Source organism: Rhinolophus ferrumequinum, chromosome 11, assembly GCF_004115265.2.
Source record: "Rhinolophus ferrumequinum isolate MPI-CBG mRhiFer1 chromosome 11, mRhiFer1_v1.p, whole genome shotgun sequence".
NCBI lineage: Eukaryota > Metazoa > Chordata > Mammalia > Chiroptera > Rhinolophidae > Rhinolophus > Rhinolophus ferrumequinum.
In genome coordinates this window covers 50,230,385-50,248,242 of record NC_046294.1, presented here as the reverse complement: position 1 = coordinate 50,248,242, position 17,858 = coordinate 50,230,385, and the positions used below count along the sequence as shown (strand labels likewise).

Genomic DNA, 17,858 nt, shown 5'->3' with positions numbered 1-17,858 from the left:
TCTGTGCCACATGCAGGTTATAATCAATTGGCAAGCACACTGAATGACCGATTCCTCAGCCTGCCCCTCATCCCACCCCACGTTCTGTATTAAGAATATAGAAATCAGATTCTCCTCCTGGCTCTCCAGCAAGAGCTGCCCTGCCCAGGCTCCACAGGCAATCTGTGTCCTGCCCTTTCCCTGGCCTGAGCTCTGGCCCTCTCAGTGACCGCCTCTCTCTCCTCTGCAGGAGCCAGGTCGAACCCATCAGTGATTCACGTAAGAATCGAGGTCCTGTAGCCACAGAGCCAGATAAGGATCAAGGTCCCGTGGGCCCGGGGTCTCTAAAAGATCAAGGACTTGTAATCCAAGAGCCTCCGAAGGATCAAGCTCCTGTGGGCTCAGGGCCTCTGAAGGATCTAGGTCCCATGGTCCCCGCACCAGTTAAGGATCAAGGTCATGTGGCCCCTGAATCTTTAAAGAAAGAAGGTTCTGTGATCTCAGCACCAGTCAAAGACCAAAGTTCCTTGTTCCCGATGCCTCCAAAGAATCAAAGTCCTGTGGATCCAGCAAGAGTTATGGATCAAGGTTCCATAGTACCAGAGCCTCCGAAGGATCAAGGTCCCACGGTCCCAACACCTGTCAGGGATCAAGGTCCTATGGTCCCAGAGCATCTGAAGCCGCAAAGTGCCACGGTGACAGCACCAATAAAGAAAGAAGGTCCTGTGTTGCCTGAGCCCATAAAGAATCAAGGTGTGGTTGTCCCAGAGCCAGGCAAGGATCAAAGTGGAGTGGTCCCAGCGCTTCTGAAGGGTCGTGATTCTGTGGTTGCAGCACCTGCAAAGGACCAAGGTCCTGTGGTTCCAGCACTAACCAAGGACCGAGGCCCCATGGTCCCCGAGCCTCCAAAGAATCAAGGTCCTGTCATCCCCGAGCCTGTGAAGACTCCAGTTCCTATAATCCCCATGCCCCTGAAAGATCGAGACCCTCTGGTGCCACCACCAGCAAAGGACCAAGGTCCTGTGGTCCCTGAACCTCTGAAGATTCAAGGTCCCAAGGGCCCTCAGCTGCCCACCGTCTCACCTCCACCCCCAGTCATGATCCCAACTGTCCCCCATGCAGAATATATTGAGAGTCCCCCCTGACACCCACCCCTTGACACACCAAGGAAAGAGCTGGCAGTGAAAGTGCCCCCTCCCTGGGGCGGCGAAGACTCACATTTAATATGCATGAAACATGTACTGTATAGTCTTGCTGGAATCTAATAAAACTGATCCCTCTGGCTCAGCAGTGTCTCTCTCTGGCTCCATTTGAGTGAGTGTGTGTGTGTGTGTGTGTGTGTGTGTGTGTGTGTGTGAGATGCACATTTGAAAGTGCGCATGCAGGAGCTGCATCACCCATTGGCCAGAGGAGTCAGAAATCCCCAACTCCTGTAAGTTGTCAGCAAGAGATGGGAAGGGGCGGGAGATGCTAGGAGATGGAGGACAGGACACACCTGTGTTTCTCCTTTATTCTCACACTCCTACACTTCACTTCTGACACCAGATGGATGTGTGGGGGTTTCCCACACATCAAGCAATTATCCAACACAGGCTGGGTGCCTCACAATTTAACTCAATTCTGACACTAGCTACCTGGAGATAGCATCAGCTCCTACAGGTTAAGACAGTCCCACAAGACTGTCCCCTGCCCCCTCCACTTCAGATGCCAACTGCAAGTCCCAGGTTGTCTGTCACTTGTACTTCTGACTGGCTATAAATATGGGGTTCCTACAATCCCCTACTTGGGCTCAAAAATTTTCTAGAATGGCTCACAGAAACACGTTTATTGACTTATAAAAGGATAAAGGATACAGACAAACATTCAGATGGAAAAGATAGCTAGGGTAAGATGTGGGGGAAGGGCCACCCAGCTTCCAGGCCCTCTCCTGGCGTGACACACTCCCAGTACCTCCATCAACCTTGAAAGCTCTCCAAACGCCATACTGTTGGGATTTTTACGGAGGCTTTATCACACAGACATAATCAATCATTAACTCATCCTCTTCTAGAGGATGGGGAGGTGGGGCTTAAAGATCCAAGCTTCTAATCACGGCTTCATCTTTCTGGTGACTAGTACTCATCCTGAAGCTACCCAGGAGCCCAGCAAGAGTCACCTCCTTAAAACTAAAGACACTCACCCAGGAAATTACAAGGGTTTTAGGAACTCTGTGCCAGGAACTGGTAGCAGAGACCAATACATATATTTTCTATTATTTTCCAGGTAAGGTCCCATGAAAGCCTTGGAACTGGTACCAAATCATAGCAGGCTGAGCCCTTGGGTGGGTCAGAACTGGAGCCTGCAGAGGAAACAGGAGCAGGGACCCAGCTGGCCCAAGGTAATTCTGGGAGACCGTTGTTTGCCAAGGACTCAGTCCTAAAGCTCACCCAGATGTGGTGCTTCTTGAGAAAACCAGGCCTCTGATCAGAAGAGCCCCAGGACACTCAGGAGAACAGAACCTAACATCTGCTCATCCTCACTCAGTATCCAGGACAGCTCAGCCAGGGCTTCTAAAACAATGCCTCACGTCCCCCATTCACGCATGCACACAGCAGACTTTCCTTAGCACCCACTTGCTGTCTCACTCAGTGCTGGCATTGAGGTCACTGTGATAAAAGAAAAAAAAATCCCAGTCTTACGACAAGGAAAGGAGAGCCTAGGCCAACAAAAGGCCTGGTTTGAGAAGATAGTGAAGAGAGAATGCCTGGTGGGGGCAGCCAGGAAGGCTTCTCAGAGAAAGTGGCCATGGAGTTCAGATTCCCTAGGCAGGGGATAAAGGGGCCCCAAGGGTGTGGCTGGAGAGCCCGGGGAAGCATCCCTGGGAGTCCTTGAATGAAAGGAACCTGATTTGCATGAAGGCTTGATCAAGGGGTGTAGAAGGTCTCTGGGGCAGAAAACTGGGATCAGGCAGGGATGACCAGTTTTCTGAACCTCAGGACATCAGGGAGGGAGTGGGGGTCAGTCCTGTGGGCTGTGTATCGTTGGCAGGAGGGGAAAATGGGGGCTGCCAGTGGGGCTGAAGCTCTGACGTGGTCAGAGATGGGTCCTGTGAGGATCCCACTGTCTGGGCCTCAATGGCCTCCCCTTTAAAACCCAGAGTCCTCAGGGACCTAAGGGTGTGTGTCATACGGGGTCTCTGGTCCTGCTCCCTGCACAAGAACGCAGGATATGGTCAAAAAGGAACACCCACAGAGCCATAGGTAGGGGAGTCATGCCACTATATTCTTGCTGGTGGCTGGGTTGGAGACACAGGAGGCAGGAGCCACACGATCCGCAATCCGCCGTCTACCTCTCCGCCAACCAACCAACCCTCTCGTGTAGCCACGGCAGTTATATCAGTGGCCAATGGCTAACTGGTTACAGCTGATGGCCAACTAGTCACAGCTGATGGCCATTTACTACCCAAGCTAGCACCTTTCCACGTGAGACCGAGAGCCTGGAAACTGCTCTCTGGGGCTCTGCCCCACAGGGTGGGAGGAGCTCCACCTGTTACCTTACACCAAAGCCAGTTCCCAAGAAACACTCCCACCCCTTTAAGATTTTTATGATCTGTTATGGACGCTAACTCCATTTACAGGTCTTTTTTAAAAGAGCTCCTTTTAAAGGAACTTGGCTCGGTTCTTACAGAGAAATCACCACAGGAAGTACTGATGACTTCCAAATTTTTCTAAGCAACTGGCCCCAGGCCTATCTCCTCACCCCTTTCCCAACAGCACCAGGCTGGTCTGCTCCCAGAAGCCACCTCTACACACACACACACACACACACACACACTGAGGATTTTTCCTGGCCCAACACAGAGCTTGCTGCCATGTGAGTTCTAACAGTCAGAGCCCTACAAAGAAAAAGGAAAAAAAAAGGCCACACTGAGGCTAAAGAAGTGTTGTGCATGGACACCTCCCCCCTTTCAGTTCTCCTTCTGAGCCACACACCCAGTCCCATGACACACACATTCCCATGGGCCAGGCAGATGATGGTGCCATCTCTGGGATGTGTAACATCCAGGGGCAGATGTCCAGGAGGCTACCACCTACCAGGGTTCAACCTCTGAAGAGAGAGCTGCCTGGAATAGGATCTGGGAGTCAGCTGCCTTTGGGGGGGTGGGGTGGGGAGTGGTCACTGAAGCCCCACATTGAGCTCCCCCAGGGACAGTGTCAGAATGGAAAGAGGTGGGCCCAGCTCAAAGCTCTGCATACTTTTAAGAGGTAGGAAGAGAAGTGCACAAAGGAAGCTGAGAAGGGCCGGTCCTACGCTGTAAGGAGAAACCAGGGGTCTGTGGTACCAGAAGTGATTCAATAAGGAGAGGGATGCCCAGTAACAAAAGCTGAGAGTACAGATAAGGTGGCTGTGGAACATGGCAGCTTCCACTTGGGAGAGCGCAGATCTGGGCTCCAGCCCAGTGCCAGCCTCGTCAATTTTCTTACTTGTCAAACAGTCCTATTAGAGGACATCGTGAGGCAGAAAACCTCTAGCTCAGGGGTGAGCTGCTGGCAGCCGTCCCACTCACATCACATCCAGCTCTCCACTGCATAGAAAGAAGGCCCAGTGGGGAGGTGATGGCCAAGACCTCCGTCCTGGGCTGGGGCGCGGAACGGTGGGAAATGAGCTAGACTCTCTTAGCCCATCCCAGATGCAGACTTCATTCAGGCCCTGGTTCTTCCCGGCTGCAGCCATTTCCCAGCCCTCCCCAGCATCCATCATCTCCATCCCTCCCTCTCCTCCTCCCTTCCCTCAGAAGCCTTGGGAGTCCCCAGATAAAGTACCCTGGCCGCCACGGCCAACGACTCCGCCTTTACAGACACAGCTGGCCTGTGGGAGATGAGAGGAAGCCGAGAAGGGGTGGGGAAGAGGCGGGGCGGGCGGGGAAGAGGCGGGGCGGGCGGGAACTCCGCAAGAGGAGTCAACTCCTGGCCCAGGGCCAAACCCTGGTGGCTCAGCATCTGAGCCCAGATCCGTGACTGGGATCCCGAAGATGCCCGGACTCCGCCCAAGAGCCCCCGAACCCGGTCTGGGCTCCCGCTCCTGCAGCCAGGTTCCGACCCTGTCCCCCCACAGCCCAGCCCAGGCCTTCTGCGCACCACACACCGCCACGCCCGTAGCTCACCCGCTGCCAGGCTGCCGCGCTGTGGGCACCGGGCAGTTTCCCCAGGCCTGGGCCCGGGTTCCTTTTTGCCAGTGCAGCCTAGCCCCGTGGGGCCTCAGGACGCGGGGTTGAGCGGTCAGAGGGACGCGTGAGGTTGGCGAGTGGGCGAAAGAAGCCTTGGGGCCAGCAGGTGCGGACCATGCCCTCCGCCCACCCGCCCTGCGAGGGGCTGGCGCCACCTGGAGGCTGGCCGTGGATACCCCCCCCCCCCCGCGAGGAGCTGGGCCGCGGACTCGCGGGAGCCTCTGGTGGCTGATGTAGGGAAGAGCCGCGATTTTACACATTTTTTCACTTCGGGATCCTCTTCCTCAGCACCTGCAGGGAGCTGATATGGCTGTGCGGACTAACAGCCCGGCCCTGACTTACCTACCTCCGCCACCTGCCCTGCCACTCTCCACACCAAGCAACTCTACCCTTCACTGCACGGTGGGAGCACAGACCTCTCACCACCCTCCCCTGCTCCCGGATGGAGTCAAGTGGCCTCGGGGCCTTCTTTGTGTGATCTGGGCGGGCCCCAAATTCAGGCCTGGCTTCTCCCACTGTCAGCTCCCACCTGGTGGTGGTGTTGTTGCAGGTTGAACTTTGAGCCCGGGGGTCAGGATTCCAGTCTAGTCTCTGTCCGTTTCTGAGCTGCATCTGTATGATTAGGAAGACTTCCCACCTAACTGGGCTATTGTGGGCATTAAGTGGGCTGACATTGTACAAGCAGGTTTATTATTAGAATCTGGCCAGTTCCTCTCCTGCCCTTCCTGCGTAGTGTGGAGGAAGAACAATTATACAACTGAATAGGAGCATTTCCCAGGGCCCCAGGCAGGTCACTTAACCTCTCTCAGCCTCGGTTATCCCGTCTGTAAAATAGGGATAATCTCTACCTAGCCAAATTGTTAGAAGGCCGAGATGAAATTATATATAATCGAGTGACTGACACTGTGTTTAGCACATAGTAGAAGCAAAACACAAAGGTAGTACCAGCCGAATTATTCAAATCATTATTCTGATCGAGAAATGCCTACTTACCCTTCAAGGCAACCTCCTCGCAGGAGTCTTCCTTGCACTCCCCATGGCAGTCACGGCTTCCATCTCAGGACTGCCACAGCCCTGGCGCTCTTCCAGCACCGCCTTTTCCCTTCCTTACTCAGCAAATATGTGTTTAATGCCTTATATGTGTATCGTGTTGAATCTAGGTGCAGGATGAGTAAGACATAGTTCCTATTCTCATAATAGTGGGGGGCAGTGAATGTGTCAATAGGTGAATAATTTCACAGCACTAAAGAGTCAGTAAAGTGAGAAAATATAGAAAAATAGGTGGGGGAAGAGCTGCTTATGTTGGGTAGTCAGGGAAGTCCTCATTAAGCTTTCTGGATGACAAAAAGCAGCCTTGCAAAGATCTAGAACCCCTTGCCAGGGAGAAAGAACAGCCAATGCAAAGGCCGTGAGGCAGGAGAATACATGTGGCATGCGTGGGAGCAGAAGAATCCAGGGGACTAGAACACAGTGAGTACTAAACACACCTGTCACTGTCCCTAAGTCTCCACCTCGAGATGAAGCCCCAGGAGGGCACTGACCTAATTTATTGGGTCCACAGCACAGGACAGACCTAGAGCTCTGAAAAGTTGTGTTAAAATTCTGTTGCAGTAATAAATGGGAGTGAGTCAGCTGGCTTTTCTGCAGCCCCATTCATATCTTAGAGGATTCCAACTGGGTCACCCAGCCAGGCTGGGGCTCCTTCCCTGGACCAACAAGCTCCAGGGCAGAGCTGTTGAGATGAAGCCAGAGAGGTGCCCAGAGACAGAAGTGACCTGTCCAAGGTCACACAGCCAGCAAGCAGCAGAGATGGGCTAAGAATCCTATTTCCTCTGCCTCCCCAGCCATGTGGGTCTTCTGTCCTGTGCATCCCAAACGCCCTCTCCCTCCCTAAGCTGTAGGAGCCCAGAGCTCCAGGAGAGGGAACTAAAGTGAGGCAGACTGTCTGATCCCTCCTTTTCTGCTACAAACGCACAGAGCAAGGATCCCACAAGCCCCTTCCTTCCAAAGCCATGTCCAGTCAGGTAGCCTGAGCTTGTACCCTCTGGTCCTTGATGTGGATGAGGTCAGCTTGAAGTGAAAGGTTAGGGGGCTGAAGCCTGGAGTCCTGTACAAGACTGGGATACCCTGGGCTCCAGATTCAGCACCATCACTCTGACCCTGCAGCCACAACCTCTCCAGGGCAGACAGAGCCGGAAAAACAATCTCCTGAGTCAGCATATGGCAGGCCTGCCGCACAGTGTCGTCTGCAGTTAGCTGCCAGCATTTCAGGACCTTATATGGACTGTTAGTAGCAAACGCAGCTTCACAGAAGGAGGCCCTGTCCCCTGGGAAGAATGACATGGGAATCTCTGATCCAATCATCTTTGTGTGCCAACAAAATTTCACTGGAAAAGTTTTATTGAAAAAAAATTGTACAAATAAGTTCTTGGTTTGACAGCAACAAAGGCTCATTTTCTCCCCATCATTGAAAATCTATTAAAGGGAAAAAGTTCATCCCTACAATGCTTGACCAGAGTCTGCCCAGGAGCCCCACCCACCATGAGCTATTTCCTGATCCCTCTCAGTGGGGCCAGGGCCACTGTGGGTGTGTCTGTCCCAGGGGCTGCAGCACCTAGTTTGATAGTTGAGGGAAATTGGGAGAAGATTGGGATAGAGCTGGTGGGGCGGAGGGGACTGAGGTGGTGGTAGTGTCAGAAAAGAGGGTCCCCATTCCACGAGAGCTTGGCTGCACCCCCCAGCTCAATTCTGTCTCCCAAATGAGAAAGCACTTGGCTATAAATATGAACACTGATTGAGGCAGGCTTGTTCCTAGGACTCTGAGGACAGGCCATGATGACGATTGTCCAGGTCCCACAGGGTGTAGGGCTGGGCTCAGCATCATGATGTCTGGTGGCCCATGTCCAAGCAGAGGGAATTCTGGCTGGGAAGGTCTGCTCAGACACACAGGAAGTCTGCTGTTCCCCCACCCACCCACCCCATGGAATATCCAAGGTCAGTACCTCATCTCCCCCCACCCCCGTAGCACCCATATATCTCAGGAGCCTTCAGCTGCCTCCTGCCATCTCGTGGCCACCCAGGGCCCTACAACTCATCTCGCATCTTGTCGCCCTTGGGCCGGACCAGGCGCCCAATGAACAACAGGGAACCGCTCTGGGAGTCTCGAACCAAGAAGATGAAGGGGTGGTCGGCATAGAAGAGCTTGGGACTGCGCAGCTCCTCACGCCCATAGATGTCCTGGTCAAAGGGGTTGCCCTCTGTGTCCCACTCGAAGGCGGTGGCATGGAACACACTGGCCAGGTACAGGTCCTTCTTGCCCGACATGCGCGACAGGTCTGCCTTATTCTTGTCGATGGCCTCAGTCAGACCCAGGCCAGCCAGGTGTTTCTATGGGAACAGGTGAGTGCCAGGTGAGGCCACAGTAGGCAAGGCTTCCAGACCCTCCCCCTCCACCCACACTGTCTACCATCTCCCGCCCTGCCTGTACCTCCCTACTCCCTGGTCACCTTCAGTTCTCATGACAACCCTGCAAGAGCTTCTAATTGGCACTCCACAGATGAGGAAACTGAGACTCAGGGAAAAGGCAGAATGTATCCCTGACCCTGCCAAGAAATCTTGACTAGTGCTTCTCGAAGTATGGGTCACAGACAGCTAGCATCAGCACCACCTGGGAGTTTATATGAAACACACATTCCTTGACCCCAGCCTGGAACCACTGAATCAGAATCTCTGCAGGGAGACCCGGAACCTTTTTAATAAACTCTCAGGTAATTCTTGGCACACTTGAGTCTGAGAAAGACTGAATTAAGGATAGCCATTACCACATTACACTGGGGTTTAAAACCTTCCCAGAGTGCTATGACGTCTGGGATTTGCTTCCAAATAATGTGATGAGGGAGGAATGGGTGTGTACTCATAGATGAGTCCTCACTGGTCATGAGTGGATGGATGATGGCTGAAGCGGGGTGAACGGATACATTGCACTCATCTGTTTTTATACAATTCCATAGTAAAACCTTAAAACACATATCCACAAACATACATACACACACACCCCTTATCCATGGCTCTGCACAGCCCTCGGAAGCCAAGGACAAGGTCTTTCACAGGTGATCTGTGCTTACATTGTAGCCTCCCCCCTTAAGCACGTACCACCCTGTTCTCCATCCGACAAGCTCACTGAACAACTGGCATCCTCAAAGGCATTTGATAGCTGCCCTCTCTCCCTGTGGCGCTCATTAGACATCATGTGGTCCAGAAGCTTTCCCTACCCCACAAGACCGGAGCAGCGCCTCCCTGGGCCTCAGCACCCCTGGCCTCTCTCTGCCTATCTGTGTTTAGTCCTGTGTGTCTCTCCCACGTGACTCAGAGCTCCCCCAGGGCAGGGCCCGTGTCCAGGGCTCTCTCTGGCTCTCAGTGTGGAAGAGGCAGAAATAAAGGACTGTGGGCTGAGTGAACAACAGCCTTTGGGGCCAAGGCTTCTGCAGGACAGTCCATCCACCTCCCAGCCTAGCCAAATAGGCCGTAGACCTGGGAGCCTGAGAGTTGGGTGGTCCCGAAACAGGCATTCTAGGCCATGCTCCTCTAATCCCGATGATCTTGCACAAGTCACCCACTTCGAATTTCCCAACTCAATCTACCCCACAGACTGCTGGGTAGTGTGCACACCCAGGGTTCCAGGAAGACCCTGGAGAAAGAAGGGGAAAAGGGATTCCTGTAACAGCCACTGCAGAAGAGGCTGGAGAAGAGCAGGGACAGACCCAGGAGGAAGACAGTGATGGCTCCTCACTGGACATCACAGGGCTCTCTTCAGTACAGACCATCCAAACTCCACTAGTCTCTTTGGTTTGGAGCCTAAGCCTCATTTCACCTCAAGCTTTCTCTCTCCACTCTCTCAACAGCAAGTCTGAATGAATTCAGTGGGTGAGAGGCCTGCCGAGGAATCTTATCTGGCATCCAAGGCAGGAATAAGATGAAATTTCCCTTTGGAGTATATTAAAAAAAAATCTCTCTCTCCCGATTGACAAAAAGGCCACCCTGAGCTTTTACCTTGAGGACTAACTGCAGCTGCACCACTTACTAGCCAGGGTGACCTTAGCAAGTCACTGCTGCTCCCCGAGTTGCTGCCCACCACCCAGGGTGCTCATGAGGCGAAAATCATGTTGAGTGAGTAGGTTGTTTCCAGCCCTCCCAAGTGACCCATACCCGAAAGTCCTCATTAGCCTTATTATAGCATGGGGGACAATCCTCCACCTCGAACACCTGTACTGGGGGCACTCAGACTCTCAGAGGCAGCAGCGCACAGGATTAAGGGCATGGCTTGGTGCCAGAGTTACTACTGGCTGTGTGATTTGGGATATGTTATTTAACCTGAGCCTCAGTTTCCACAGCTATAAGATAAGTCCTACCTAATGAGGATTGAGAGTTTAATACATATAAAGTGCTTAGAAGAGTGCCTGGCACACAGCAAGTGCTCAATTCTCTTTAGCCCCTGATGTTATCATCTTCCTATGGGCAGAGCCCATGCCTCCCCCCCGTTACCCCGCCACAGCTGAGACCAGGACGGCCTGCACACCCAGAGGGGCTCAAGACAGACCTGCTGAGCTGGCGAATGGGTGCCCAAGTACCCCCCTCCTTCAAGCCTGGAAGCCCCCACGTCGGGCCGCCCCTCACCTGCAGGTCGTGGGTCACCTCCACCACTCCCTTGGGCAGGGAGATGGCGACAGCCTTCTTCTGCATCTTCCCCATCCAGATCTTCAGCTGCTCTTTGGTCAGCATCTTTTCAAGGCGCTCAAGGGGCTCCACGTGGTGGGGCATGAGGATGATGAGGCTGGACAGCTTGTGGGCCAGAGGCATCTCCACGATTTGCAGCTTCTCCTTCTCATCGTCATAGTAGTTGTAGAGGCCTGGGAGAAGAGCAGAGAGGGCACTGGGCAGGCTGTGGGGCTAAGGTGGGCCAGGCCCCACCCCCAGCACCCTCAGATCCCCACCTGGGCCCCCAGCTCTACGAGGTACTACCTGTGCGGTGCATCATCGTGACACCCACGGTGTAGGAACGGGTCACCATGAAACCTCGGTTATCCACCATCTTATGGTGGAATCGCTCATCCCAGTGTGCTGTAGTGGGAAGTAGAATACAAGGTCAGGAATAGATGCCCCCTCCCTCGAGACGCAGCCCTTCCCAACCGCATACCTGGATTTATTCCTGCCACAGGCCTTTGTTCTAGTCTTCGGACCTCCGTTGCAGCCCACCTCCCCCGAGAATCCAGCCCACAGAGTACATGCTCCCTGCTTTGGGGAGTGGGGGGTCTTAGCCCCAGGACATGCAGCCTGAAGATTGGCTCGCTACAGTCAGGGCTGGCTGTGCCACATGGCAGAGAACTCCTTCAGGAGGACCCTCGGTCAGCCTCCACCATGTCCACCCTCTACCCTGGCGCCTGTCAGGCATTTGGGCAATATACACTAAGCTCTACTTTCCTCCACACCTGTTAACTGAGGGGTGTGTGCCCTGGGCAGGTAGTACCTCAAGACCACCTTTAAGTCTTGTCTGCAAATCCCATCTCTGTGGCCAGAAAAATGACCCAAAAACTGCATATATGACAGTGGCCTGAGCCCTGACCTGTGTTCAAATCCAGCCTCAGCTGCTTACTGGCTGTGAGACCTTTCACTACTCAGTCCCTTCATTGGTAAAATGGGGGTTACCTCATTCTCATAGCACTCCATGAGGGGAACAGGTACTCAAAAACACACATTAACCCCAATTCAACACAGAAGCACCTGGGGCTGCGTCCTGGCTCTGCTACCTCCTAGTGGAGCCTCAGTTTCCTTACCTGTGAAATGGAGGTAACACCACCTCTCCCAAGGGTGGCTTTGAGGATCAGGCAAGATCACAGGTGTGGAGCTTTTCTCCAGCTTACTACTGAGGCAGAAGTGATTACTGAATTTTACTGATTCCAAGCAAGCTAAAGCACTTTGTTGTGATGAAACACAGTAGGAGCACATCCTCTGGAGTTTCTCTGCAGGCCTTGAGTCTCCCCTCCCTTTAGACACAGCGCTTCACCTGTCTGAACTTAGTATCTTATAAGTAAGATACTTTAATAGCAGTGCCTGCCTCCGCGGTTGTTTTGATTCAACGACAAGCAGCCAGGTGCTAGGCACAGGAATACAGATTTAACTGGCCAAAGGCTCGGGGGACAGGAGGCGCCCCCCAGCCCCGCCAGGCCCAGCCCCGCCCCTCCGGACTCACGCTTGAAGAACATGGCGTTGACCAGTAGAGCACCGTCCGTGCGCTCCACCTCTTTGGTGACCTCAGGCAGCTTGCCGTCCGTGGTTTGGGCCGCCCATTCATTGATGGACTGCAGGGCGCTGCGCTTGTCGCGGAAGTTGATCTTGGAGTGCTCGCAGTTGTAGTGCTGCTTGCTGCTGCGCACGAAGTCCTCCGCGAAGCTCACTGAGCTGGGGCCGTACAGGCGGCTGCCCAGCTTCCAGGTCACATTGCGCGCAGTGCTGTTGCTGACGGAGCGCAGGAGCTCGCCCAGGCCCGCGTGCACCTCCTCGTCGCGCAGCTGCTCCGCACTCAGCACTGCCTTGGCCTGTGACGCTGTCGCCGCCTTGCCGCCCAGCGACACTAACCCCAGCGACGAGGCCACCACCACCGGCGACAGCAGGATGTTCTCCACTGCCTGATCCTTGGCCATGGCCTGGTAGAGGCTGAAGGCCAGGCCAGCGCTGCGCTCAGCCAGTGTGGCTGCCTTGGGGCTCAGCTTCTCCGCCGTGCCAGGGGCTGCTGCGGCCGCCGCGGGTTTCTTCACCTCGGCGGCCAGGGCCACGGCCAGGAGGCAGAAGGTGCTGGTGAGCAGGAGTGAGCGCATGGCTGGGAGGTGGGTTGCGTGCACCACAGAGGACCTGTGAGGGCTGCAGAGAGAGCCAGGTCCTGAAGCCCTACCTAGATGGTCCTCCCCAACAACCATCCCCCACCTTCTGGCCACCACCAAGTTCTGTGAAGATGGGAGCAAGGGAGCCCAAAAATCTGGGGAGCTCAGACCTAACCTTGGGCTGTCCAGATTGGAGGGGTCTCAGCCTGCCTATCTTGCAGAGAGGCCTGCTGTGACCTCCCATCCAAAGCAGGGTTCCTGGGTTCCACCTCCACCCTAGTGTTTTCTTGCACTGAGCTTACAACACTTAGACCGACATGTTTATTTTGTATTATTTCCATCCCTAACTAGTCTGTGACCTCCAAAACAGGAAACCTAGCCAGTCTGGCTTCCCTCTATATCCCCAGTGCCTAGCATACAATAGGCTTCCGCAATTCGTAAAGGAACAGAAACCAGGGTCACTTGGCCATCCCTGGCGTCCCCAGTATGTGTAAAGGTTAATTCTGATCTCATACAACCCTAGGGCCCTTTGCCAGTGGAAGAATGTGGCAGATGGGCTGCGGGTCAGCCTGAAGCCCAGGGGCCTGTGCAAAGGATGCAGGCCTGCTCCCCCCCATGCCTTTCATTCTGGCCTGGATGTTAACGAGTCATTGGTGGGTTCACTCATTAAATGAATCACTTACTGCCCCAAGGGTGACCTTGAGAGTGTGTGTGCACACACGTGCGCGTGTCTACCCCTTTCTGAGCCTTACTCTCCATTTTCCAGGTTGTAAGGGTCTCCGTCTCCATGCCCAAGGCCTCTGTCTTGGCAGGGACTTGCCGGCCCATCTGCCCACAGCCCTTGGAGCAGATAGGAAATCCCCAGGATGAAAGCTGGGTTGGGTGGGGGAGTAGGTTTCCTGAGAGGAAGGATACTCGGGGAGGGGGTAAGTCACGGCTCAAAGGAGCAATGACTTCTCTTCCTCTTCCCCAGAAGGTGGCCAGATGTGTGTTCAGCCTCCCAGGAAGCTGGGGATAGCCACTGCCACACAGATCATCTGCCTTGTGGCTTTAGGGTTGCCCACAGGTCCCGTCCCTAAACCACAGCAGTAGCAATGGCCCTCAGGACAAGCTCCCTTCTCCTTCTGGGGCGTCCAATCAGGACAGTCTCTTCTCATGGGGTACGTCCACACTCCCCCTCCTTCAGATCATTTCCCCCTCTACTTCATGCAGCAGGACAGAAGAGGAGATAGCAGGACAGGGGGAAGGGTTAGAAGGTACACTGGTGGAGGCTGGGATCCCACTGCTCTGGCAAATGCCATCTTGTGGCCCTTCTCAAGGAAGACTGAAAACTCAGAATCCTGGTGGAAGACCCTCAGGACTTGCGCCTGCCTGTGGGAGCACTGAGTTTCTGGGAAGGCTCTACTGCTGCAGCGGTCCTGTGAACCCCCTCTCCTGGGCTGCCCATCCTCGAAGGTGCAGGGCAAAAGAGAAGCAAAGGGTACATGGGGAAAGAGGTGGGGAGAGGAGGAAAGGCCACAGAGAAGGTACCTGGGGGAAGGTACAAGAGAGATGTGTATCCTAGAGTACAGATTGTAGGAGTAAGAGAGAAACTTACTCTGAAGTACAGCTTGGGGAGGAGACAGCTCAGGGCCCGGCCACCTGCCTCCCAGCCCTAACTCCTTCCCCCCCAGGCCTGGAGTCTCAAAGGCAGTGACTACATAATTATTGTACAAACAAGCACACTTAAGAGAGTAGAATGAGGCCCTATGAATGATGCCAACACAACTGGCACACTGTCACCCTCTTCAAAGCCCACCTCTAGTCCAGAGAGCTGACGCCACAGCTCAGACCCTGCAGAGGCCACCAGCATCCCCCTTGGGAGACCATCAAGAAGTACAGCTCACAGTCCTGCCACGTGGCAGACACCATCTTGACAGCCCCCACCCCCAGCCAACCAGAACCTCAAAGGGCTGGGAGGGGCTTTCCAAGAAAGCTCCAAATGACTAGTTTGGAATTCCTCAGGCAGCCACACAGCTGCGCTCCTGCTCCTGCTCCTGCTCCAGCTCCAGCTCCAGCTACGTGGCAGGCTGGAAACTGAATTATCTCCACCCACCAGAGGGGGGCTTCCAGCCTGGGAAGCAGGAGGCCTGGGTTCCGGTCCCAGAGGGTACCATGGAACCTCCCTTGCATTAGCCCCCAGCCCACACCTGGCTCTCTGCAGGGAGATGTGAGGCTGTGGAGAAGAGCTGCCCAGCTCTTCTTGTTAACCCAGCAACAAGAACGGAGGAAGGCAAGTCACTGCAAGCAAGCCAGCCTCCCACAGCCCAGCCCATGTTGCCACAGAAATCCCAGCCCTTAGGCCAAGATTAGATGATTTACAGTCCCACAAAGAAAGATACACAATCAGATGCCCACAGCGAGCCAGCCAGACTGAGCTGAGACTGGACTCTGGGTTTCTGTTAAGAAAAACGAAAGGAAAGCAGCTGCCAAGGGGGTCACCAGAGAGGGGCTCAAACACTTGAGGAGGTCTAAAGTACCTTGAAACTGCCTCAGGGGGAGGTCAATGCCTGCCTTTTTCATTCTGAAAGAAAACAGAAGAGTGAGGAGGATAGGACAGGGCCAGCCAGCCGGGTGGTGGTGAGGAAAGGCCTGGAAGGCCCAGCCCCCAAAAGGGACCCCATCTACACTGCCCCTGGCACAAAGGGAGGCCTAACTAGTCCCAGATCTACAGGGACCTTGGATCCACCTCACTGTACAGTGGGAGAAACTGAAGCCAGAGAGGGGCAGGGTAGCACCCCAGGCCCACAGGGATCCGTGGGGGCCTCCTTCCTCCCAGAAGCACCCACAGAGCCCCTCCTGAGGGCTGGATGTGGTGTCCCGTTACAAAGCCAGTAAAAAAAACATTTTTGCTGGGAATCCTGGTGACCAGAGACTAGAGGGGACCGGGAGGCCTCAGGGAGCGGGGGATGGGCAGATGAACCATCTGAGGACGGGAGGGTGTGGTCCTAGTCAGAGACTCCCAGGGAACCAAAGCCCCCTAATTTTCCCCGGCGTCCCTCCATCCGGGCCCTGCAGCCCAGAGGGACCAGCCGGAAACCAGGGAAGAGGAGGGGCCAGGCCTTGTGGCCGTGTTGGAGGTGGTTTCATTCTTCTTCCTTCAGCGGTGTGGGGAATGTCCCTAAGCTGGGGGCAGGCAACCCCAGTCTCTGGAAGTAGCCTTAAACCTGCAGTTACTCAAAGAACCAGGTGGCAGTAGACAGAATCAGAGTGGGTGCCTCAAAGCCTTCTAGTCAGCCCTCCCACCCGGTGGAAGGGTGCGGACCCTGCTGCCTCCTCATTCCCTTTGGAGAGGGTGCAGGGGAGACATGCTGGTCAAGTCCTCCCTCTAGCTGCCATCTACACACGCAGGCTTCTGATTAAAAATGAAACCACCGTTGGTGACTCCTCCCAAACCGTGGGGACCCCAAGAGCCAAGACCTCCCACCACAGGAAAAGCCAAAACTATTTCACTTCTTTTCCTACCACCCTGCTTTCAGGAGGCTCACAACGCCCCTACAAGCCAGTAAGGAGGCTGGCCCACCAATCCCTGTAGCCCCTGGGCCTCAACTGGGGGCACCCGACCTGCAGAGCTGGCCTGGCCCACCAGTACTTGCTGGAAGGGGCCGCAGACCCATCTCCTCCTTGAGCATCCTGGCTCCAGGCCCACTGCTTCCTCTGCCATCACACCCCTGCCCCACACTTTTGGGGAACCCTGCACTTTTTCCGTTTCCTCCAAGTGCTGGACTCCACAATGGGCTCTGGTCTCTACCCTAGCCCTCAGGCTAGCTCCGCCGTAGCCATCTAGCCCCGAGTTCTCGATCCGAACCCTTCAGCTGCCCCCAAAGTGCCAGGGACTCTAGTTGGCCTCCAACCCCTCCCGAGGGCCGCCCGCCCCTCTTGCTCTCGTGAGCACCCCCAAAGCGCCCGCCGCTCCCCAGGCCGGCCCCACTGACCCCCGGCTGCCCCGCCCCTCACCTGAGCCGGGCCGGGCTGGCGCCGGGATGGGACTCGCACAGCAGCCACGGATGGATTCTACTCCCCTCCGGTCCCCTCTCCCCAGATCTATATATGGCGTCCCCTCCTCCCGCCCGTACCGAGAAACTTCTGGAAAGTTGGAATAGCTTCCGGAGGGCGCCCCGGCTCCGCCAAAAAACAGCCAAAGACCTCCCCCAAACCGCCCCGGCTCCCGCCCCCTCCCTCCCTCGGCGGGCGCTCTTGCGGCCGCTGGGTCCTATTGCCCCATCATTGGAAGGGGCGCCGGAGAGCCGCCGCCGGGGGGGAGCAGAGGGGGGCGAGGTGGGGAGCTGGGACTGCTGCGCTGGAGAGCACACGGGGCTCTAGGACCCAGCTCCCCGGAGAGGAGCACCGGCCCAGGCTCTCCGCACAAGCCAGCTTACCCCGATCGCACGTTCCTTCCTGTATCCCTTTCCCTGCAGGGGCTCTGCCCGGAATGGATCCACTCCCCCCCATTTTAGAGCTGAAACTAATTGGGTCCTCCTACGCACCCCTTCCTCAGTCAGGGCCCTCTCTCCTTTGTCTTAGGGGAGGTGGTCAGAGGTTGGGAGGCAGAGCCCTTTGCCATCTGCAGTTTGTTCTGAAGACCTTGGCTGGAGCTCAACCTCAGTAACCGCTTGGAAGGGGAGTGGGGTTGGACCAGACGCAGTACTTGACCCTCACCCGCTGAAGTCTTGGAGTGATAGAGGCAGAGGCATCTGGGGAACATCAGGTGGTCTGGCTGGGCCTGGAGGGGTGCACAGGAAGGAAACCCTGGCTGTCCC

General features: G+C 55.3%; 2 protein-coding genes across 3 annotated transcripts in view; one reads left to right on the top strand and one right to left on the bottom strand.

Moving 5' to 3' along the window:
- Positions 1 to 1,257, top strand: part of MAP6 (microtubule associated protein 6) — a 75,459-nt gene extending 74,202 nt beyond the window's left edge. Inside the window, exon 4 of the mRNA XM_033120413.1 lies at positions 230 to 1,257. Within this exon, the coding sequence (XP_032976304.1) occupies positions 230 to 1,124 (895 nt within the window). The 3' untranslated portion in view covers positions 1,125 to 1,257. The remainder of the gene's footprint in view (positions 1 to 229) is intronic.
- A 6,921-nt stretch (positions 1,258 to 8,178) lies between these two features.
- Positions 8,179 to 17,212, bottom strand: SERPINH1 (serpin family H member 1). 2 transcript variants are annotated; one of them, XM_033121259.1, is made up of 6 exons: positions 17,056 to 17,151; positions 15,579 to 15,622; positions 12,432 to 13,099; positions 11,204 to 11,302; positions 10,859 to 11,091; positions 8,179 to 8,572 (listed from the first exon to the last, which is right to left on the bottom strand). In XM_033121259.1, exons 3-6 carry the CDS (start codon positions 13,054 to 13,056, stop codon positions 8,270 to 8,272), a joined length of 1,260 nt encoding a protein of 419 aa, XP_032977150.1. In that variant the 5' UTR covers positions 13,057 to 13,099; positions 15,579 to 15,622; positions 17,056 to 17,151; the 3' UTR covers positions 8,179 to 8,269. The 2 variants fall into 2 exon arrangements, with proteins under 2 accessions (XP_032977150.1, XP_032977151.1); XM_033121260.1 differs by lacking the exon at positions 15,579 to 15,622 and having other exon boundaries at positions 8,180 to 8,572; positions 17,056 to 17,212.
- Between the last annotated feature and the right edge of the window lie 646 nt (positions 17,213 to 17,858).

Bases quoted from the DNA above. Each gene is read 5' to 3' on its own strand.
- SERPINH1 (XM_033121260.1), bottom strand. From the start codon at position 13,056: ATGCGCTCACTCCTGCTCACCAGCACCTTCTGCCTCCTGGCCGTGGCC. The intron at 11,303-12,431 runs GTGAGTCCGGAG...TTCCCACTACAG, and splicing joins CAACGCCATGTTCTTCAAGC to CACACTGGGATGAGCGATTC. The intron at 8,573-10,858 runs GTGAGGGGCGGC...CTGTTCCCATAG, and splicing joins AGGTGACCCACGACCTGCAG to AAACACCTGGCTGGCCTGGG.